General features: G+C 43.1%; 1 protein-coding gene across 3 annotated transcripts in view; it reads left to right on the plus strand.

Annotated features, from left to right (window-relative positions):
* Positions 1-3,159: 3,159 nt before the first annotated feature.
* Positions 3,160-19,548, plus strand: part of LOC112942762 (UDP-glucuronosyltransferase 1-1-like) — a 29,533-nt gene continuing 13,144 nt past the window's right edge. Inside the window, exon 1 of one of the 3 annotated variants that reach the window (XM_026033757.1) lies at positions 3,160-4,042. In XM_026033757.1, coding sequence (XP_025889542.1) covers positions 3,185-4,042 — 858 coding nt within the window. In that variant the 5' untranslated portion in view covers positions 3,160-3,184. Of the gene's footprint in view, positions 4,043-10,411; positions 11,313-14,184; positions 14,985-19,548 lie in introns of those variants that run through there. The other 2 variants (XM_026033756.1, XM_026033758.1) reach the window with 2 other exon arrangements.

Consider the following 19,548-nt stretch of genomic DNA (forward strand, 5'->3'; position numbering starts at 1 on the left):
GGGCCGCCCCCGGCCGCCGCAGCAGCAGCAGCGCCGCGGCCCGGCCGCCGCCGCCATGCCGACGCCGCCCGCCGCCACTACCCCGCCCACACGGCGGCGGCCACGCTCCGGGGGAGGACGGCGGGGCCCTCCCGGCCCCTTTTCCCGGTCCCTAACGTTAACGGCGCCTCCCGGCAGCGCCGGGCAGGAAACGGCCCGAAACGGCCCGCGGCGGGAGCGGCGCRCTGCCTGCTGGGAGTTTATAGCGCGACGGTGACGTCACCGAGGCGACGCGCATGTGCACGGGCGCCTTCTCGCATGGCCTTCTGGGAGCTGTAGTTCTCTGCGGCTGCCCTGTGCCGGGGCCTTCCGGGAGGCGGGCGGAGAGCGGCCCAGCGTTGCCATGGAGACACGGCTGCTGCCCCAGGGCGGCCTGGGGCGTCAGAGCCGTCAGTGCCGAGGCCTTTGGTTGGGAAAGGGGAAAAGAGAGTGTCATAAGAGTAAGATCTGTAAAACTGCGCTTGGAAAGCACGTGACTGCTCAGTGTTTCACTGTCATTTATTGTACCCATCCCTGGGACAGCCACAGCATCCCAGGCAACCACCCACTACCCGGCCTGGAGGAGGTCCACAGTGTCACCCCCATAACCAGGCAAGGGACCTTCAGGACGCCCTCAACACCACCTCCATAACCAGGGAGGAGTCCCAGAGACGCACTCAGTGTCACCCCTCCTCATCACACCCATAATGAGTGGGAGCCTTGGAGGATGTCCTGTCATCCCCATGRCCCATCCAGGGACCAGGAGAACATCCTCAGTGTCACTCCCTCCTGTGACCAGGTAGCAGGCCCGCAGGATGTCCTACATGTCACCTCCATAAACAGGCAAAGGGCCAGGAGGATATTCTCAGCATTACCCACTAGCTGCTGCAGTACCCACTACCCAGCCTGCTGCATCTCAGCTCAGTCCTGCTTTATGAGTTAACTTAGGCTCACCTGAGAGCATTTTGGAAGGCGGGGTGAGGCAGAACTGCATTAACTATGGGTATGGTCCCCATTTTGAGGTCACGAGGCCATTCCCAATGAAGCCAAATTTAAGCACATTCTCTCAACTCCTGCTCAGTGATGGGCACATTGGAGGAGAGCCACTCAGCTACATGGTGACCCAAATCACTTCAGACAGCACTAGGGATGTGGGAACACGCTGAAGCAATACAAAAATTAGTAGCTATAAAGGAAGCACGAGCTACAACACTTGCAGCCCAAGTTCTCGCCCGTATTTCAAGGAGACTTCCCTGAGGCTGGAGCTGCTTATCCTCTAGCCCCTTGGTCTTCCCCTGCAGGCATTGCACTGTCCTCCAGCTGTTTGCTCCATGACCCCTTAGGTGCCTTTCAGCTCYTTCTGATTGTATGACCCCACCAGACATACTTTGTACTAGAATTGCAATTTTAAATAGCAGAAAAGCCTAGCAACTAATCAGAGAAGAACAGATCTCTCTTTGGAGTAAGATAGGTATGCACAGATAATCTCAGTGTTGCACAACTTCCTTCCTAATGCTGTCATGAACCGGGGGGCACACTAAGTTGCACCTCATTTGCTGTCAGTGCTGACCCTCACAGCAGTCGTGCTGGCCTCATGCACGTTGTGCCCGTGGGATCACGGAGCCAAAGGTAGCGGTCACGCTATCCTCAATTTCCTCCCACTGCAGCCTTAAACCTGAGGTTGTCCTATCATTTCCCTAGTCTTTCCTCGCTATGCGACTTCTTACCTACATTCAAAGGTAGCTATCGTTTTGTACTCCCTTGAACCTAGCAAAGTTTAACTCACTTAAAAAAAAAAAAAAAAAAATCACTTAATCACTTTGCCAAATAACCAGGTCATCTGAGATACTAGGAAGTGTTAATGAGTTCAGTGAGTTCCTTCAAGACACTGATATACTTGATGTGCCCTGAGAGTGACTTGGCACTCTCTCCTTTTCACATTAAGCATGCTGTAAGATTTGGACTACACTCATCCTGGTATAAAAATAACCCAATCATTCAAGCATGCAAGACAGCACTGTTGTACATTGGGCAGAATATTTCACTACACAGTGTATGTTAAAAGCTGTCTCCCTTACCCCTTCCRGGAAATAGATGGTATTGTTTTAAAAAAAACAAAGCATGTTTAAATGAAAAAGTGTTACTTATTAAATTGATCTTTTTTTGTCCAATGATAATTTTTCACCATCTTTTTCATTCTGGAAATAATAAAATACTTTAGTTGCTATTTTTTTTTTCAGATGATAACAACATATATATTCTGGAAAGCTATTTTTTTTAGCTTTCACCTTAGAGCTTCCTATCTCTACTTCGAGGCTCAAAGATTTTGTTTTTTGAATCATCACATGCCAAAAAGAAACGAGCAGCTTAACCCTTCTGCCATTCCCCCAGTAGTTTCTCTACATTTGGATAAAATTACAAATATTGGAAAAATAAGCAAAAGAAATTAAAAAATTAAGTATGGGGAAACAWGCAGAAAATAAATCATAATTAATTTTGTTGTATTGATAATTGTATGGGACAGAAATGCCATGTCTTAGGTGTGCCYGTTAGGACAGAGGCTACAGGGCTCCAGCTTCACAGAGCCCTGCCTTAGCTGCCAGGTCAGTCTGCTTTTGGTGCTGTTGTACTCTATAGGGTTACTCTCTGATCCCTGGTACCTCAGAAGACCCCCTGGTCTATCTACTCTTTCCCCTTGATCGGAGCTTCTCCTGTTCTTCAGAAAAGTCATGTAAACATCTGTATCTGTGAAATCTGCCAAGTCTATTTTCATTTCTTACTGTGCTTCTGAGGTCGCTCTCCCTAGACTTGCGTTCCTTGGTCTTGGACATAGAGGAAAGACAAGACACATCAAGGAWCAAACAAAAAGTCCTAACAAATCTGACTGACATGCTGAGGAAACAGGTCTCAGTTGAATACTGGAGAATTCCAATGAGTGAGCAAAGGAGAAGGTCTTCACAYGGCCTTCCACATCAATAAGAAAACAAATCCCTGCTGATTCTCAGCCACAGCTAAGCATAAATCAAAGCAGTAAATCATTAACTAGGAGATAATGAAGAAGCAGCAAAACTCAGCAGATTATTCAGCAGGTTTCCTTCAAAAGCAGCTTCTAGCTTCAGTCAGGAGGAAGAAGCATTTTCATACTCACTATCCTCACCTCAGGAAAATGACTTTTTGGCTTTGTTCTCAGCTCCCTGCCTGGATTTTTCTCCTCCTCCTCATTCCTGGCTTTTCAGATGGAGGGAAGCTGCTGGTGGTGCCCATGGATGGAAGCCACTGGCTTAGCATGCGTCCAGTAGTGGAAAAGCTCATTGAGAAAGGACACGAAGTGGTGGTGATTACCCCAGAAGTAAGCTGGCAGTTGGGAAAGACACAGGCGTACACTGTGAAAACATACTCAGTGCCTTACACGTTAGAAGACCTAGATAATGTCTTTCATGACTACTTAATCAACCACTTGACAAGCCGGCCTTTCCCCCAGAATGTTCTAGCACAGTTTAGAAGCTCTATTGCTGTTTTTGGCACATTTTTTTCTCAATGTAAGGGCCTGTTTGGCAACAAGGAAATGGTACAGTATTTGAATCAAAGCAACTTTGATGCTGTCCTGACAGATCCTATCTCTATGTGTGGAGCTCTAGTGGGTAATTATTTTTCGATCCCTCTCATCTTCTTCATGAGGGGATTTCCTTGTGGATTACACTACACAGCAGCTCAGTGCCCCAACCCTGTGTCCTATGTCCCAAGGCTATTTACACGCAACTCGGACCGCATGACTTTCTTCGAGAGAGTGGAAAACGCGCTGGTTGCAATCCTGGAGCTTAGGTACTGTGACTATTTCTATGCAGAAGCTGTGAGCTTTTCCTCTGAACTTCTTCAAAGAGACATGACCGTGCTAGAACTTCTGGGCTCTGCTTCCATTTGGCTGCTGAGATTTGACTATGTGTTTGAGTACATCAGACCCGTGATGCCCAATATGATCTTTATTGGAGGTATAAACTGTGAGGAGAAGAAACCTCTGTCAAAGGTACGTTCTTTTTCTCTGGATCATACCAATGAAATGCAATTACACATTTTGCGGAGATTTAGTGCTGTTAAAATGTTCTTTTTAATAGTTTAATCAGTATTATCTTGATAGAGGCAGATGACTTTACTTGAATTAATGAGGATTTGCCGACAAGTCCAAAAAAATGCTATTTCATCTACTAACTACAAATTGCTATCCTGAACGAATGTATTTTTTTCACTCACCAGATGTAGCTTTGATTTCATTTCCATGGATTCTGGCATACATTTCTCTCTTCCTTGGCTAAAAATCACAAGACCATGCTTTGAGGTTTTTTTTTTTTTTTTTTTTTAATATATATATATATATATATACACTCTAGGCTCAAAGTCAGTTATTTTGCTTTGGTTGTATTTTTTGTGACATATGACTTCCTAACTGGCTCTCTGTGTGAATATATTGCTCTTTGTAGGTTACGGTGAAACCTAAATTTCCAGATGAAATGCGAAGAAATGAACTTAAATATTATCTCTAAAGACAGATACATATAGGCAAAACTCAGATATGATTTTGTTTCTATTTCTTGACAGGTACTCTTGATACAATTGTTCTCTTGGATTTTGAAAAAAAATCTAGAAATTCTATTTTGATTCTTACTGTAAAGTGTATAAAACAACAGCACTAAAACAACAACTAATTCTATATGGGCAAAATGCAAGACATACATTTCCGTCYGTGTAATTACTCCTTTTGAACTGTGATTGCATGTATCAGCTTGCACTATAATGCCTTTGGAGCTAAAGATTTTTCTTTCCTTCTTTTGTGTTTCTTTTATATGTTTTGAGGGGCTCATGTAGAGTCCATAGGACTTCTCTCAGGTGAATAAAGAGCAAGTTGACCACGGGTATTTCCTCACAGTAGGTTAAAGACATGGGCACTTTGGAGTTTGAGATTTAAGAATTACTGCTGGTTGCACGACATTCTTTGCTTTTAGATCCTGAAGGTGTCGGAGTGGCATACATTTTCTAGCTTGCTACTTACCAAAAAGGCAGAAGCATCCTGCAGTAATTTTATACCTGATTTCTCCCATCTTTACACTGTCCATATGGTGGAAATCTCACTCTAGTTTTTTCAGGACTCCTAATGTATCTCAACTTCAGTCTGTCTTTCCCTATTTAGATCTTTCTCATGACTATATTTTCTGCAGAGAGAATTTCTTTTATTTCACTCTGACCACAGTCTAGCAACAAGGTAATATTTGAGTAACTACATTTCAATGTAAACAAATGCAGACCGAGTCACATAGGGGAAAAGATTTGCCTTTCCATGCATAGTTGTAAGCTCACAGTTGATGATTACCATGAAGGAATACAATCTTGTGATAAGAATAGATAGTTCTTTGAAACTCAGTAGCCCATTGCTCAAGAGACAAAGGAAAACAAGAAGATGACATAGGTAGGAAAGGAAAGAGAACAAAACAGAAAAGGTCTTTAAGCCACTAAATGAGTCCATGGTATACCTTCATACAGACTATTATCTGATCRCTTATCTCAGGAATAATTTGGTAGAACTAAAAATTACAGTGGATGGTGCATTGCAAGTAGCTATTACAGATGCAAAGAAATTACAGGAGCTCAAAAGCAGACAGATTAGTGGAGAATGCATCAAAAGGTTTGATTCATGAGCTCCTTGGGCCACTTATTGCTGGAGGCTGGGAGGGYAGTTTGTTTGCATATAAGTAACACTCCTTTTCTAAACCCTTCCTTAGCATTCCTCTAACATCCACTGTCAGGATCACTGGGTTAAATGGGCATTCAGTCTGATTCAGTAGGGCAATTTTTAATAAAACTGGTAGTGAGGCAAGAGCCCTCAGCTGATCCAGGGCTTGCACAAAAGCAGAGCGACTGAGGCATTGCAATTCAAAGCAAATGGATCAGGACAATGCAAACAACATATCTACCTTCAAAGCAAATGGATCAGGACAATGCAAACAACATATCTACCTTGTTCCCTCATAGGTGACTGCAGCAAATGCCACCTGCCTAATTTATCACTTACTGGAGAGGACTCAGAAATGGGAAATTTATTTTGGATACCAAACTGAAATCCAATATTTGCTTTGGATTCATTTACCTGACAAAGCAATAAGCTTGGCTCTGTAACCAAACTTCTTCTGATAACTACTAATTATAAAAAAAAACAGTGTTGTGAATGATTAACTCTTCTACACCAAAAAGATCTGCTCATAAGCTTCTTTCCTTCGAGAGTACTCTTCAGGATTTTCTTAGGGGAATTCCTACAGTGCTAGAAGAAAAATGGTCAACTTATTCATTAGTTTACTACACAGATGCTTTTCATGATGTTTAAGATGGTGGGAAGGTTCTATTAATCTAAGGACTTACAGAAGAGTGACACGGTGACTGTCACTGCCACAAGGCTGCCTATAAGTGGTGCAGGAAGTACTCCCTGACCTAGAAGGCTCCATATCTTGCAGCGATCCTGAGGGTGAGCAAGCAGGAATGTTCAGGATTAGGACAYTCCCAAGTTTATTACATCTGCAGTGCCTAGTGCTATGGAAACTAATCCAGGAATCCAGAGTGAGGGTAGGAACAGTCGCAGCAATTTTTCTGACAACTGCCATCCTCGTTCTCTATTGACTCCAGGGTTGAGATTCTGCCATGATTCCCTAAATGAAAGGATTCTATCATGTCTACAGGTGCTATGCTTTCGTTAATAGGGTAGTTATGAGTACATCCATAGGGGAACTCTATTTTCAGCATGAAAATAGTAGTCRTAGATCTCTTCGTAACCCAAATACTTAGTCTGTTTTTGGTGCAGTACTCGAGACGTTGAGTATTGAGAGTTCATCRCAACGTGCTAACAAGTTGGAGTCTGTTTATTAGTTTTTTTTCCTCCCCTAAGAACATTAAACACCTTTAAAACCAAAAATACTGTTTGCTTGTCTTATAATGGAATGGAAGAATATACATCAGGCACATAAGAGATGTGCTACTCTTTATTAAAAAGGAAAATGGACATACTGTCTTAATTTTTCTTTCCAAGAGAAGTTTTCTTTCTCATTAAATTAAAACACTAGTTCTCACATGACAGTAAAAGCCAAAGATAATGCACAAAAACCTGGAGATGTTATGAGTATTAAGCTGACAAATATCAAGCTCGCTGTCCTAAAAAAGTCAAGAAWTATTCCAATTAATGTTGCCTGAGAAGTCTTCAATGTCATACTTCTGTGTTAGGATATAGTCAATAACTTCAGGATCACATACTATCATTTTCACATAATGTCTATTTCTATYTGTCCTAGAAATATCTGCGTCTTGTGACTTGCTTAGCTGCTGCTTCTTCCTAATGCAGAGACTTACAAGAAGGTGACATTCTAACTCACACTCAATATATCCCTTTTATGTTAAATYATGCTAGTCCAACCATATACTACCTCATTCTCTGGCGGTAAATGCCTATATAGCTCCACGGGAATTACACCTATACAAATCACAAAAGTAAAGTCAGGCAGGTTCCTGCTGCTGCTGGCACTGTGCATTTTACTGTAATCCTTTTGCCTGGCACTGTTTAGCATCAAAATGGACTGAGTTCAGTKGCGCAATTCCTGCTGACAAAGGTGTGGGGCTAATCCATCAGAGAGGACTCGGGATACACAAGCACGCACGTGAATAATATTTCCCTGCTTGCAAGCTATCAGTCCCAGAGCATAAGGAGATGGACAATATCACCTAATTATGGGAAAGCAAAACCAAGAGGTGAAAACAGCACTTCTGGATTAGTCTCCAGAAATAGACCYGAGTTGAGTGCTACTCACAGAACAAGCAGCTGTCGAGGAATCCGTTTCCTTCTCCTTCCTTAGTGGCACTCACCGCTTGCTACTCTGGCTACAAGGAATCCACATTTCACAGCCAGCCCATCTCCAAGACAAGTGGCTGGAGAGCAGGTAAAGCAATCCTAGGGTGAGGGTCCATGCCTCTGCATTCCTCAGCACGACTGTGGATGGTGGAAAGTCAGTCCAAGCAGGCTCAGCTTCTCAAAGTTACTACCACGCCTAAGCAGCACTGCTTTCATTGCTGTAGTGCTCAGCACCTGCCCAAACGGACATCCTGGAACAAGCCAGCTTTTTATCTGCCATGCACACAAACCATACTGCAAGAGGCATTCCATAGTGGAACGCAGTTCTGGGGTAACCCAACTTTAAGCCTTGCTTAATGTATATATTCCATCCTTCAATAGCCAGCAGAGAAGAGTAAACCTTGCTTCCAGATCGGATGGTGTTCAATAGGGCTACTGATCCCATCATACAACACAAACACAAAGGAATTCCAGTCCRTGCCACCCTTTCCACACAGTCATCAAGAGCTGGCACCCTGGTCTCCTTCTTTAAGTGCTCTGCTCATGCAGTGCCCCAAGCTTCTCAGAAATAACAAGCAGTCATTAGTAATGAGCACCAGACACTTAACACCTGCAAGGGCCCAGGTGTCCTCTGCTACTGCCTAATGAACAACAAATACCTGTAAACTTACCCCTCCCCCTGCCTTTGTTTTTATGAACCTGATTGTTAATTTTCTGAATTGCTCAGCTTAGATCAGGCCTTACTTTATTCTGTGCTAATCAAAAAAAATTAGTGTGCTGTTTCCTGTGTCCTGTTAAAAGGGTTCATCCCTCATTTCTGTCTCTGTCCTTTTTGCTGTCCTTCGTTCCTCTTGTTGCCTGACCACAGTTTCAGATCTGATTGTCTGATACAAAAAGCAAGGAGTCTGCCCTACTGGCAGTGAAAATCACATCCAAATGTCCATGAATTTGGGAATTTCCTTCCACAACTCTTACAATAAGCTCATACATTTAAGTCTTGATTTCCTGGAAAGTGCTGGCACATTTTGTGTGTACAAGCCCCATTGCCTGCAGCTGCAGGCTCTAATGCTCCCCACTAACGATGTTAGGATTTCTACCATTGCTTATAAAGGAAAAGGTATAGGGAAAAAATAAAAACTTGTTCATGCTACTGATAGTTTACAATCAGATCTTTTGTTCGGGAGGATCTCTTCCTTAGCACCTGCCAAAAGACTTTGGCTTTGCTCTTACTTGCATAAAGGCGAAACCCTCCTGCAGCCCAGCCCCGAGGGCCTCAGTTCCCTGCGCATTCCCAGAGCAAGGCAGTGAATGCCAGGAAACTAGGGCTCTGCATCACCCCAGTCACAGATCTGTTTGGAAACTCACACAGGAGTGTTGCCATCAGATTCTTCCATAACGTCCATAATATAATCAGATCCCCCCCACGCAACACAAACTCTAGGGACAACTCTTGCCTCCCCTGAGGCATGATTCTAAGCCACAGCTCCAGGTATCAAGTTCAGGCTAATTTAATCAAGGGGATATCTCTCCTCCCAACAAAGATGGTCCATGTGCAAAAGAGAATGTGAAAGGGGAGGGGTGAGTTTGCAGTTTAGTTATGGCTAGGAGCTAGGAAGAAGGAGAGGAGAGAGCTGTCCACGTTAGCTCCAATATCCATCTGTGAAAGGAGGAGAGTTCAGATATTTTACTTGTCTGTTGAGTCTTGTATGTGTTGCCTGTGCATGCACATGTGTGGGATCAATGATTTTAGTGAAAGTTATCATATMTTAACCCAGACTTTGTCTTGCTTGCGGTACATAAACAGGGTTCTCAGGGAAGTAATCAAAGACCAAGACTCTTCCTTCCTATGCTAAGCAACCCTAGCCCTAAGAAGTCTATCCTGACCTCCTTTGCCTTCATGTCTCCAAATGATGAGCTCATCATTTAGCTTACTTTTTGCCTAGTAACGTGGAGTGAAAAGTCAGGGCAGGTTGTTCTCCTCCTCTCTCCTCCTGAAAGCTGGGATTGCCCAAGCCTGGTAGCTGTGATACAGGCAGAAGAGATGCATGTTTGATTACTTCCAGGAGGTAGGAATTTAACATCAGCTTTCTACATACAGGTTAAGCTTTTCAGTTATCTGACTGGCCTGCAAAAGAAAAGGTCATTTAGTCTACTGGACTTAGTTTAAAGGTTGTCTTCAAAGTAAACAGGTCTGTTTTCTGACTTGATAATTATCAACTCGATGGTATTAACTCGTATTAACCTTAAGTATATTAAGAGATGACAACTCTGATCTTTTCAGTAACATGAGAAAAGGAATATGATGACCTACTTCCAAGTTTAAAAATTAACTGAAAGTACAAATGGGGGCACTTAATCTCTTCTCTGTAATATGAGCAATTATAGTTAAATGTTGAAGGATAACCAGGATAATATTGACAAAGTTAAATATTTACCTGTGCAATCAGAAAGTTTCCTGCAGAATGCTGAAGCTTGCATGGACCTTCATATAAAAGTCTGTGTTGGATGTCTCTAGAGCAGAATATTCCTGTTTCCTCCCATCAATATGGCTGTTCCATTTRCACAATTTTACCTGCATGCTGTGATATTTCTTCTTCTGACATCATCTTTAATCTTTGCTGAAGGCGGAAAGATCCTGGTGATACCTCAGGATGGAAGTCACTGGCTCAGCATGCGCTCGTTAGTGGAGAAACTTCAGCAAAAGGGACATGAAGCTGTTGTGGTAGTACCATCAACAAGTTTGTTCATGAAGCCAAAGGAGCATCAGAATTATACATTGAAAGTATATCCAATACCTTTTGTGGATGAGCACTTAACTCTCAAATTAAATTCATTTATTAATGATCATTTTATCAAACAATCTGTTTTGAATATTATTCTTACAATGTATCAAAGCATGTTAGACATTTCCAAGTTCTATTTTGCCATGTGCAAGAGCCTCCTGCACAACAAAGACTTAATGCAGGAACTGAAGGAGAGCAAATTTGACGTGGTTCTGACAGATCCAATTCTGATGTGTGGACCGGTAATCGCTGAGTATCTTTCTGTTCCTTCTGTCTACTTCTTGAGGGGATTTCCCTGTGGTATGGATTTGGAAGCTACCCAGTGTCCGCATCCTCCTTCGTATGTCCCAAGTTTATTCCTGAATAATTCAGATCACATGACATTCTTTCAACGTGTGAAGAACTTGCTGGTCAGAATGTTAGAGCTTTTTTACTGTCAACCAATTTTCAGTCCCATTGAAGAACTTGCACGTGAACTTCTTCAAAAGCAAGTGACTACTACAGAGCTTCTAAGACATGCATCTGTTTGGCTAATGAGATACGATTTCGTGTTTGAGTTCCCGAGGCCAGTGATGCCAAACATGGTTTTTATTGGAGGGATAAACTGTGAGAAGAAGAAAAAGCTATCTCAGGTATAGAATTTTATTTTATTTTTATTGAAAAGGCAAGAACAGAAATGTGTAAAAATTTTACGCTGAAAATTAACAATAGCTTAGTGTTTAAAGATGGAAATCTAATGACAAATACTACCTGATGCAGAAATGTTATCTCCTAGTATCTAGCAGTAAGATTAAATCTTATTTAAATGCCCTGGCAACCTAAAACCCTTTCAGGCATGAAAATTTAAGTGTCATGCAAATTTTGTACAAACAACAAGCTGTTTTGCTCAGTGATGCTAATCTGAATTTTGGCAAGCTTTAATCCTGAATACGAGCCAGACTTGGTAGTTTCTGTTTCACCTAAGTTGCTCTCCATGTCCATCTCCATAAGAACTGTTCCCACAAAGACAACCTGGCTATATTACCATGAAGGAACAGCCTGAGGAATGCCTATAAGCAAAGCCTGCTGTCTGTCTGTTCCATGTTGTCCTCCCTTCCCAGCTGTCTCACGGACAGTCCATCCAGATGCCTCAGGCACATCCTGGTCTGCCAGGAGCAGCTGAGGCTTTGTGGGCTGTGGGAGCTAAGCACTCTCAGTGTTGTTCACTTCTGGTGATGGTCACATAAGAAGCTGATGGGATGGAAGGCACCCAGGTCGAATGCTGAAGGCAGTCTTGGCATCAAGACTGTTGGCAGGGGTACAAATGTATCTGGGGATACTTCCATATATCCATTCTCCTTTCACATACAGTGAAGATTCTTGGACTAACATTTCAGCTGTAAACCAATTCTTCTTTTGTTACATCTGTCTGTCAGATTTCATTATTTCTATCTTTTCCGTTATGTCAAGGCATCTATGGCCTACCTTCCCTTTTGTCCATGTATGTTTGGTGCTCGTATTGGTAGTGAGAGGGCTGATGTTGTTACCAGGAGTCTCTAGTGCCACAGAAACCGCTTGCTCCTCTCTATCTGGTTGCACGTGTTTAAATGGAAGGAAAAAGTGTAGCAATAGGTCACATGGCATCTTTCAAAAGAACATACATTTATGAAAGGGAATGACTCTATTGTAGATCTGATATCAAAGGGCCAAGCAGATGTCTCTAAACATAACACAAAAGAAGTGCTTGACTGTCTGTCTTCACGTGCCAGAGCCTGGCTTGAAAGCAACTTCTTCTAGTGTTCATTTGACACTTCTCAGTGGATATGAGCAATGGCTCTGTTGTGACAGGCACCTTCTCCTGAGCTGTCTGGAAATTCCCAATAGGTAACTTCTGAGTCAKAAGCTGTTGATGGTGGGACAGTGCCAGCAATGGAGCTAGTGGCTCTTTTTGAATATAGGTTTGTGGTATGGTTGAAGCTTCCCCACAAGTCTTGGAAAAAACTATGCAGAAACTGCATGTGAAAGAAAGCCTCACCAAAGATCTAGAGCCTTCAATAGCCTGGAGGAGGAAATCATTCCACAAAACACTTTTTTTTTTTTTTTTTTTTTTTTTTTTTTTGTTTGGGAAATGTCAGAAAATGTCCAAATACTGTTTCGTATGTCCTAGGGTGTTTACCAACTCCACAGAGCCTGTGGAAATCTCCCAATGGGGCTGAACTTACTTGTCAGCATGTTAGAGAGCCTGCTCTCTAAGGACTTCCACAACAGATTCCAGGACATTGGATACATCTCCAGAGACTTGMATCCAACAACACTTTGTTGAAGGTCTCTGGATAATGAGGTACCATTCACATTATGCCCCAGAGTCTCTTCACTGAAGGCAATAGCTTCAAGAAAAGAAGACTATCTAAGTTACAAGAATTTCAAGGAGGGATTTTGTTTTGCTGTGAGGAGCAGGCTATGTAAATAGCAGTAAGCTTGTGTGACTTCTGCTCATGTTAACACAGTTATTAGTTAGGACTACCTGGTAGCATGCAAGGGCAATTAAGCCAAAAGTTAAGGCTGGTTGTGCACTGACAGCCCGCAATAAACATTTACCATACAGCTCAGGTCTCCTCAGGACAGTAGTTGTTTGACCTCCACGTAGTTCCTGCAATCAGCCAGCACAGAATGTGCTGATTCATCCAGCAGCCCGCAGAAAGCCAGTCTGCTGTGCTCAAAGACAGGAAAAGTGAAGCGCCAAGACCAAGATTGTTGTGGTTTGGGCAATCAATGGAAGATCAGTTGGGGTCCAAGCTGTTGGGTTACCAGCTTTAAGGAGCATGAGGCTCAGGTGCAAATAGTTGCCAGAAGAAAAGAAGTGTGAGAGACAGGGAGCTATATTCACCACTTGGGTGAGGGGAGTATAAGTTACACCTCTTCTGTTAGGTCCGTTCTTCGAATCGGTAGAGAAGGACAAAACCACCATCGAGAGAATCTCTCAGAGTAGTGGTTTATTTGGAAATAAAGATACCAGCTAGCTGGGGTCCGGGCTCATCCCSCACAGGGGTTCCGCCAACGGACCCCGTAGTATTCCAGCGCGAGCTTTTTATGCTAATTTTCTTTGTTCTTATCTTCATGCTCCCGTTCCTACTGGCAGGACAGATAGCACTATCTTATGCGAATACAAGTGGTTTCTTGCAATGTCATGTTTCCATGAACTCAGTTTCTTGCAATATCATGCATTCATAAGCTCCAAGCATCCTGTTTAACCCTTCACTTCCTCATGCAAAACTGATTTCAAAGTGCAATGCTCATTTCCAACTTTTATAATCACTAATCTTCTGCCGTGAACCCATTGCGTGCCAACTTGTGAATGCCTAGAACGGGGGGCAAGTTGAAGGACGGAGGTACAGAAAGAAAACCTCAGCAAGCAGAAGGTGTGTTTGTGTAGGTGGAGCGTAGCTACAAAAGCCAACCGAGACCTCCCTGGCACACAGGCTCACAACATGTTGGCAGCAGCACTGCTCCCCTTCCTGTGCTGCCTCAGCTCTGCCGCCGCAGGGAAGCTGCTGGTGGTGCCCATGGAGGGCAGCCACTGGCTCAGCATGAAGATGGTGCTGAACGAGCTCAGCAGGAGAGGGCACGAAGTAACTGTCGTGGCACCAGAAAGCAGGCTACTCGTAGATTCTTCCACGACGTACACGCTGAAAATGTACCCTGCACCTTTCACAAAGGAAAAGTTCGAAGAACTTGTGCGCTTCTTTGGTGAGGAAACTTTCAGCGAGAAGCCCTTTCTGGTCAGGTTTTATAACATCTGGGAGAACTTTAAAAAGAGCTCTGAATTTTTTAAAACCGCCTGTGAATCTTTGCTGTACAACAAAGAACTGATGAAATATATTGAAGAAAGCAACTTTGATGCTGTCTTTACAGATCCCCTGTCACCCTGTGGACAGATCATTGCTTTACACTTTTCTATCCCTAGCATTTTCTTTTTGCGGGGTGTCCCTTGTGCTATAGACATCCGTGCTGCTCAGAGTCCAGACCCGCCGTCCTATGTCCCACGGATGTTCTCACTCAATACAGATCACATGACATTTCCTCAGAGAGTGAAGAACTTGCTGATCAGCCTTGCAGAGCCTTTCCTGTGCAATTCTGTCTTTTTGCCCTTTGAAAGTCTAGCTTCAGAGTTTCTCCAAAAGCCAGTGACAATTACGGACCTTTTAAGTCACGGATCCGTTTGGCTGAAGAGGATCGATTTTATCTTTGAGTATCCYGCGCCTGTGATGCCCAATATGGTTCAAATCGGAGGCATAAATTGTGGACAGAAGAAAGCATTATCACAGGTCAGTGACGGTATGGTGAAGGYGTAACAAGGGAAAATGCAGGCAGCCAAATGCCTGCATGAGCTAGGTGATAAGTAATCACATATTTGATGTGGACATTATTTACCTACAGAATCTCTTTTTAYTAATTGCTGCTGTGGGTTGTGTTATTCAAATGTCAAAACATTTTTTTTTCTTAAAAAAAGCACTCAGCTTGGCTGCAGATTGAACTAATTTGGCACAAGGCACTCATAGTATATTTATGAACCACTTCACAGGAAGTTAGATGAGAGAAGCCACGTTACATTCACCTCATGCTTTATAAATTAAATTAATTAGCCCTCCTACAAAAAGGTATACTAATATACTCATGAAGAAGACAGTGTTGTGGCTGGCCAGCAGAACAAGATGTGATTCTGCCTCCTCTTCTCGGGTCTCCCTGACAGTGATTTTGTTCACTGCCTAAAATGTGAAGGGGAGGGCATCACATGCTGCCCTCCATTTGATTTCTGCTAAAGTGAGGGTGAACAATCATTTGCTCATGTAATGCAAAAAAAAGTGGATTGTAACAGTTTAAAAAAAAATCCAACAAATCCATCAAAACAATGCTACACTTGGTAAATGCTGCTTAAAAGCAGGTAGGCTGTTCTCTATTCTTTTTCACTTGACAGCTTTCTCTGAGTCCTAGCAAATAACTTCTTACTGTGTCCTGCAGTCTGTCACCATCTCTACATGTCCCCCCTTTTTGAATAAAGGGACAAGGCCTCAGGACAACACAAAACAGTGGTTTCTAGTGGTGTCRTCTTCCCTAGAGTTGTCCTTAACTGCTCTCCTTTACCCCTCCCAGTCTGAGGAGACCCACTGAAAGTCCTGAATACTTCTGTGGAGCTACTGGTGTTAAGATCTTGTTTTCCTCACAAAAGCCTCTTTCAAAATGCTTTTAATCTGCCTGTTTTTGAGCAGGGTAGTGCCTTTTCCTATCTATTCTATCCATCAGAGACACTTAGCGGACTTAAAGGGACAAACCAGGCAGCTCCGCTGGGAAAGCAGTGAAGCTGGTTCTAGCAAGTCAGATTAGACTCCCCTCCCAGGGCAAAGCTCACTCTCATTCTGATATTGCTCAAGAGCTAGAGATCATAGTTCAGCAGCAGTAACCATTACAGCATTAGCAATTCTTTTCACAACCTCAGGCAGCACTTCTAGTCCCAACGTGCCCTTTCTCCTCCTCCCACATCTGTGAATCACAAACTTATGTCTAGCGACCAAATACGGTTCTGGGGTTTCCCTGTGTCCATCGCAAATACCTGCTAAAACCTGAAAATTGGCATCTTACTTCAACTTCTAGCTCTTACTCCAAAGAAAACACACCACTGTTTGCCATCTAAAATCACCTCCTGTGCAAAAATAACAGGAATGTTGTTGGCTACTTCTGCGGAGTCTTGTAGGGAGTGAGGTGCAAGGTGAGTGCAGTAGTGTCTTCTCCTTCCTGTTGCTCCTGGAAGGATACAATGCTGTAGGAGAGCACAGAGAGATAAGATAGGGTGAGAACAGAGCAGTATCAGGCATGATAGCAGTGATTTTCCTTCACTCATGCAAGCCTCTGGGCTTCCTCTTGGAACACATTGGCAGCTGGAGTTGCACCTGGAGCATGTGCCAGAATGGATGCATGGAGCCAGCCTCCTCCTTAGGATTCCTACTAATGTGCAACAGACCCTGTGCAACCTGGGGGCATTTTTATCATTTGATTTCAGCATGAACCTGCTGAGCATTTCAGAACAGCTGCAAAACTCTTCTCAGAACATTTCTAGCAATAGGAGGGAGGGAGGGAGGGAGGGAGGAAGGGAGGAAAAAGAATGAAATAAAAAAAGGGAGAAAACAACTTTTGACTCATCATTAATAGGCCAGGAAATGCTGGATTTATTACTGCGAGTCCTCTCTCCCACCTTCTGAAGAATTCAAACAACACAGCATCATTTCGTTTCAGCTCGATGACTACCATGATAAAATGTTAATAGCACTAGTATTTTTGAGAAAAGCAACCCTTGCTCCCCTCAGATACAATACCTGGCCAAATCCCATTCCAGCAAATCGTAATAGCCTCTTTACTGGCTGGAGAATTTAACTCAATGCCTTACCTGTTGCTTATGTGGAAACACATTAGAAACATCGTGCATTAGGAACAAAGAGCACAATAAGCTCTTTTAATGCACATTTTCAACAAGCCAAGTTCTTTCCAAGTGCCAGCATTATCCAAAGTCTTGGAATTTTGTTTTTAATAAAATCTAGCTTTATTTTCAAATTGACTTCTGGCATCCTTTTAAAATCAACGGTAAGGAAGACTAACCCTGAGGGAGTACCAGACACTAAGGGCAGTTCTGCTCCACCCCATTTCATTCATCACTTTCCTTAAGTTTTCATCAATGACTTGAATGGTTCCTAGCAACTGGTTTTACTGGAAAAGCTGGATCGTTAAGCAGGAACSTGGGAATGTGGCTGGAGATCCTGTGGTTACATAAAATCTGTCAGCTCAGGGCACAGGACCAGACCTGGGATCTCTAGGAACATGGCTCTTGTGAGTAAACACAGTTATTTAGTTTCGGTAGGGGTCTTTGCTTTCCTGTCCCTCTTTTACTGGACCGATGGTGGAAAGCTCTTGGTGGTGCCCATGGATGGGAGCCACTGGCTCAGCATGCGGTCGGTGCTGGAGGCCCTCGGACAGAAGGAGCACAAAATTGTTGTCGTTGCGCCAGAAGTAAATCTGAACGTGAAGCCATCTGATCTTTACACTCTCAAGACGTATCCCGTGCCTTTAACCAGGGAAGAGCTGGCAGCAAGCATGTATTCATTTGCTAATGATCTTTTTGAGAGAAGACCTTTTCTCCAGAGAATCGCTGAGCTATATGAAAAAGCCCAAGTCATCTCCGATCTCTACTTCTCTTCCTGTAGCAATTTACTGCACAATAAGGATATGATGCAGCATCTTGAAGGGAGCAAGTTCGATGCTGTTCTCACGGATCCTGTTGTACCATGCGGACAAATACTGGCTCTGCATCTCTCCATCCCATCCATTTTCTTCTTACGAGGCCTCCCTTGCAGTTTTGATTTGCAGGCTGCTCAGTGTCCAGACCCTCCTTCTTATGTGCCAAGAACTTTCACAGACAACTCAGACCACATGACGTTTATCCAGCGCGTGGAAAACTTACTTCTCAAGTCATCAGAATCCTTTCTTTGCAACTTTGCTTATTTGCCATTTGAGCATCTGGCCTCAGATTTTCTCCACAGGCCAGTAACAATGAAGGAGCTTTTAAGTCATGGATCTATYTGGCTTAAAAGAATGGATTTTGTTTTCGAGTATCCCATGCCAGTGATGCCCAACATAATTTTTATCGGTGGTATAAATTGTGGACAGAGAAAGCCATTATCTCAGGTGAGTGATTTCCTTAAATATATTTAAGCATAGAGGGGGAAAAAAAAGGAACTATTGGTAGTCACTTTGCCATATGGTCTGCCTGTATGTAATTGTTTACATTGGTACATGTGCCATAAGGTGTACTTTGAAGAGGAATTAAAAACATGAAATACTGGCTCGATTACAATTCTCTCCCATTATTGCAGAGAATCTTCCAGCAAGGAGGCTGGTCCGTGCACTACTAGCAGGGGGCCGATGTATTTATGTCTTATTGTCACAACTGATTTTTAGAAACAGCCATCTCCCCATAGTAAATTCCTCTGTTGTCAATGATGCTCATGGGCAATCATTTTTATAATCTATTCTTATATTTTCTATAATATTTGCAGATTGTCTGCAAATCCTAGGCTATGCATTAGTTTTTTTGCTTTCACGCTTTGGGGATATGTTCTTCCCAAGACATTTCAAAAGGTTTTTATGAGTTGTCAATCCTACTTTGAAAAGATCTGGCACAAAACATGCTTTTCCTCTTCCAGCCTCTACCTCATGCTCCCCAAAAAAGACCTTTCAGCAAAACAAACTTTGGCCAATTTTCCATTTTCATTACAGAGTAAAAAGGTAAAAAAAAATTAAAGAAATCAGCCCATTTCCCATAAAAAAAAAAAGAATGAATATTTTTCTAGTCTATTATAAAACAAAATTAGGTACGATGGCAGGAGGGTAGGAATTTTTTGTTGGCTGAAAATTCTTGGTTGGGAAAACAGTGATTTGTTAATCAGCATGGTTTAGAGATCCACTTGATAGAGGATCCCCTAATTTCCTAAAACACTAGCCTTTATCCAAAAGGAAAAAAAAAAAGGAAGTTTTCCAAACTAGTGGCTGCTCTAATGACAGCCGTGCCAGGTTTCCTGAACTTTACTACCACTTACTCTTTCGCTACATCAGAGATTATACGTTTACTACCCAGCAAGTCAGTCCAAAGATCAGTAGTTCAGCATGTAACAGATAGTTTAAAAGCAGGSAGCTCTGGTGCTCCTTCTGTGGAGCTTTCTGCAGAAATGGCTCTGAGGCAAAGCTCTCACCTGCAAGTCGTGGTGTTGCTGGTTTTGCTCCCCTTGGCTGCTGGTGGGAAGCTGCTCGTGGTGCCCGTGGATGGGAGTCATTGGCTCAGCATGC

Source organism: Nothoprocta perdicaria, unplaced genomic scaffold, assembly GCF_003342845.1.
Source record: "Nothoprocta perdicaria isolate Ctin4 unplaced genomic scaffold, notPer1 scaffold_132, whole genome shotgun sequence".
In the NCBI taxonomy this organism is placed as follows: domain Eukaryota; kingdom Metazoa; phylum Chordata; class Aves; order Tinamiformes; family Tinamidae; genus Nothoprocta; species Nothoprocta perdicaria.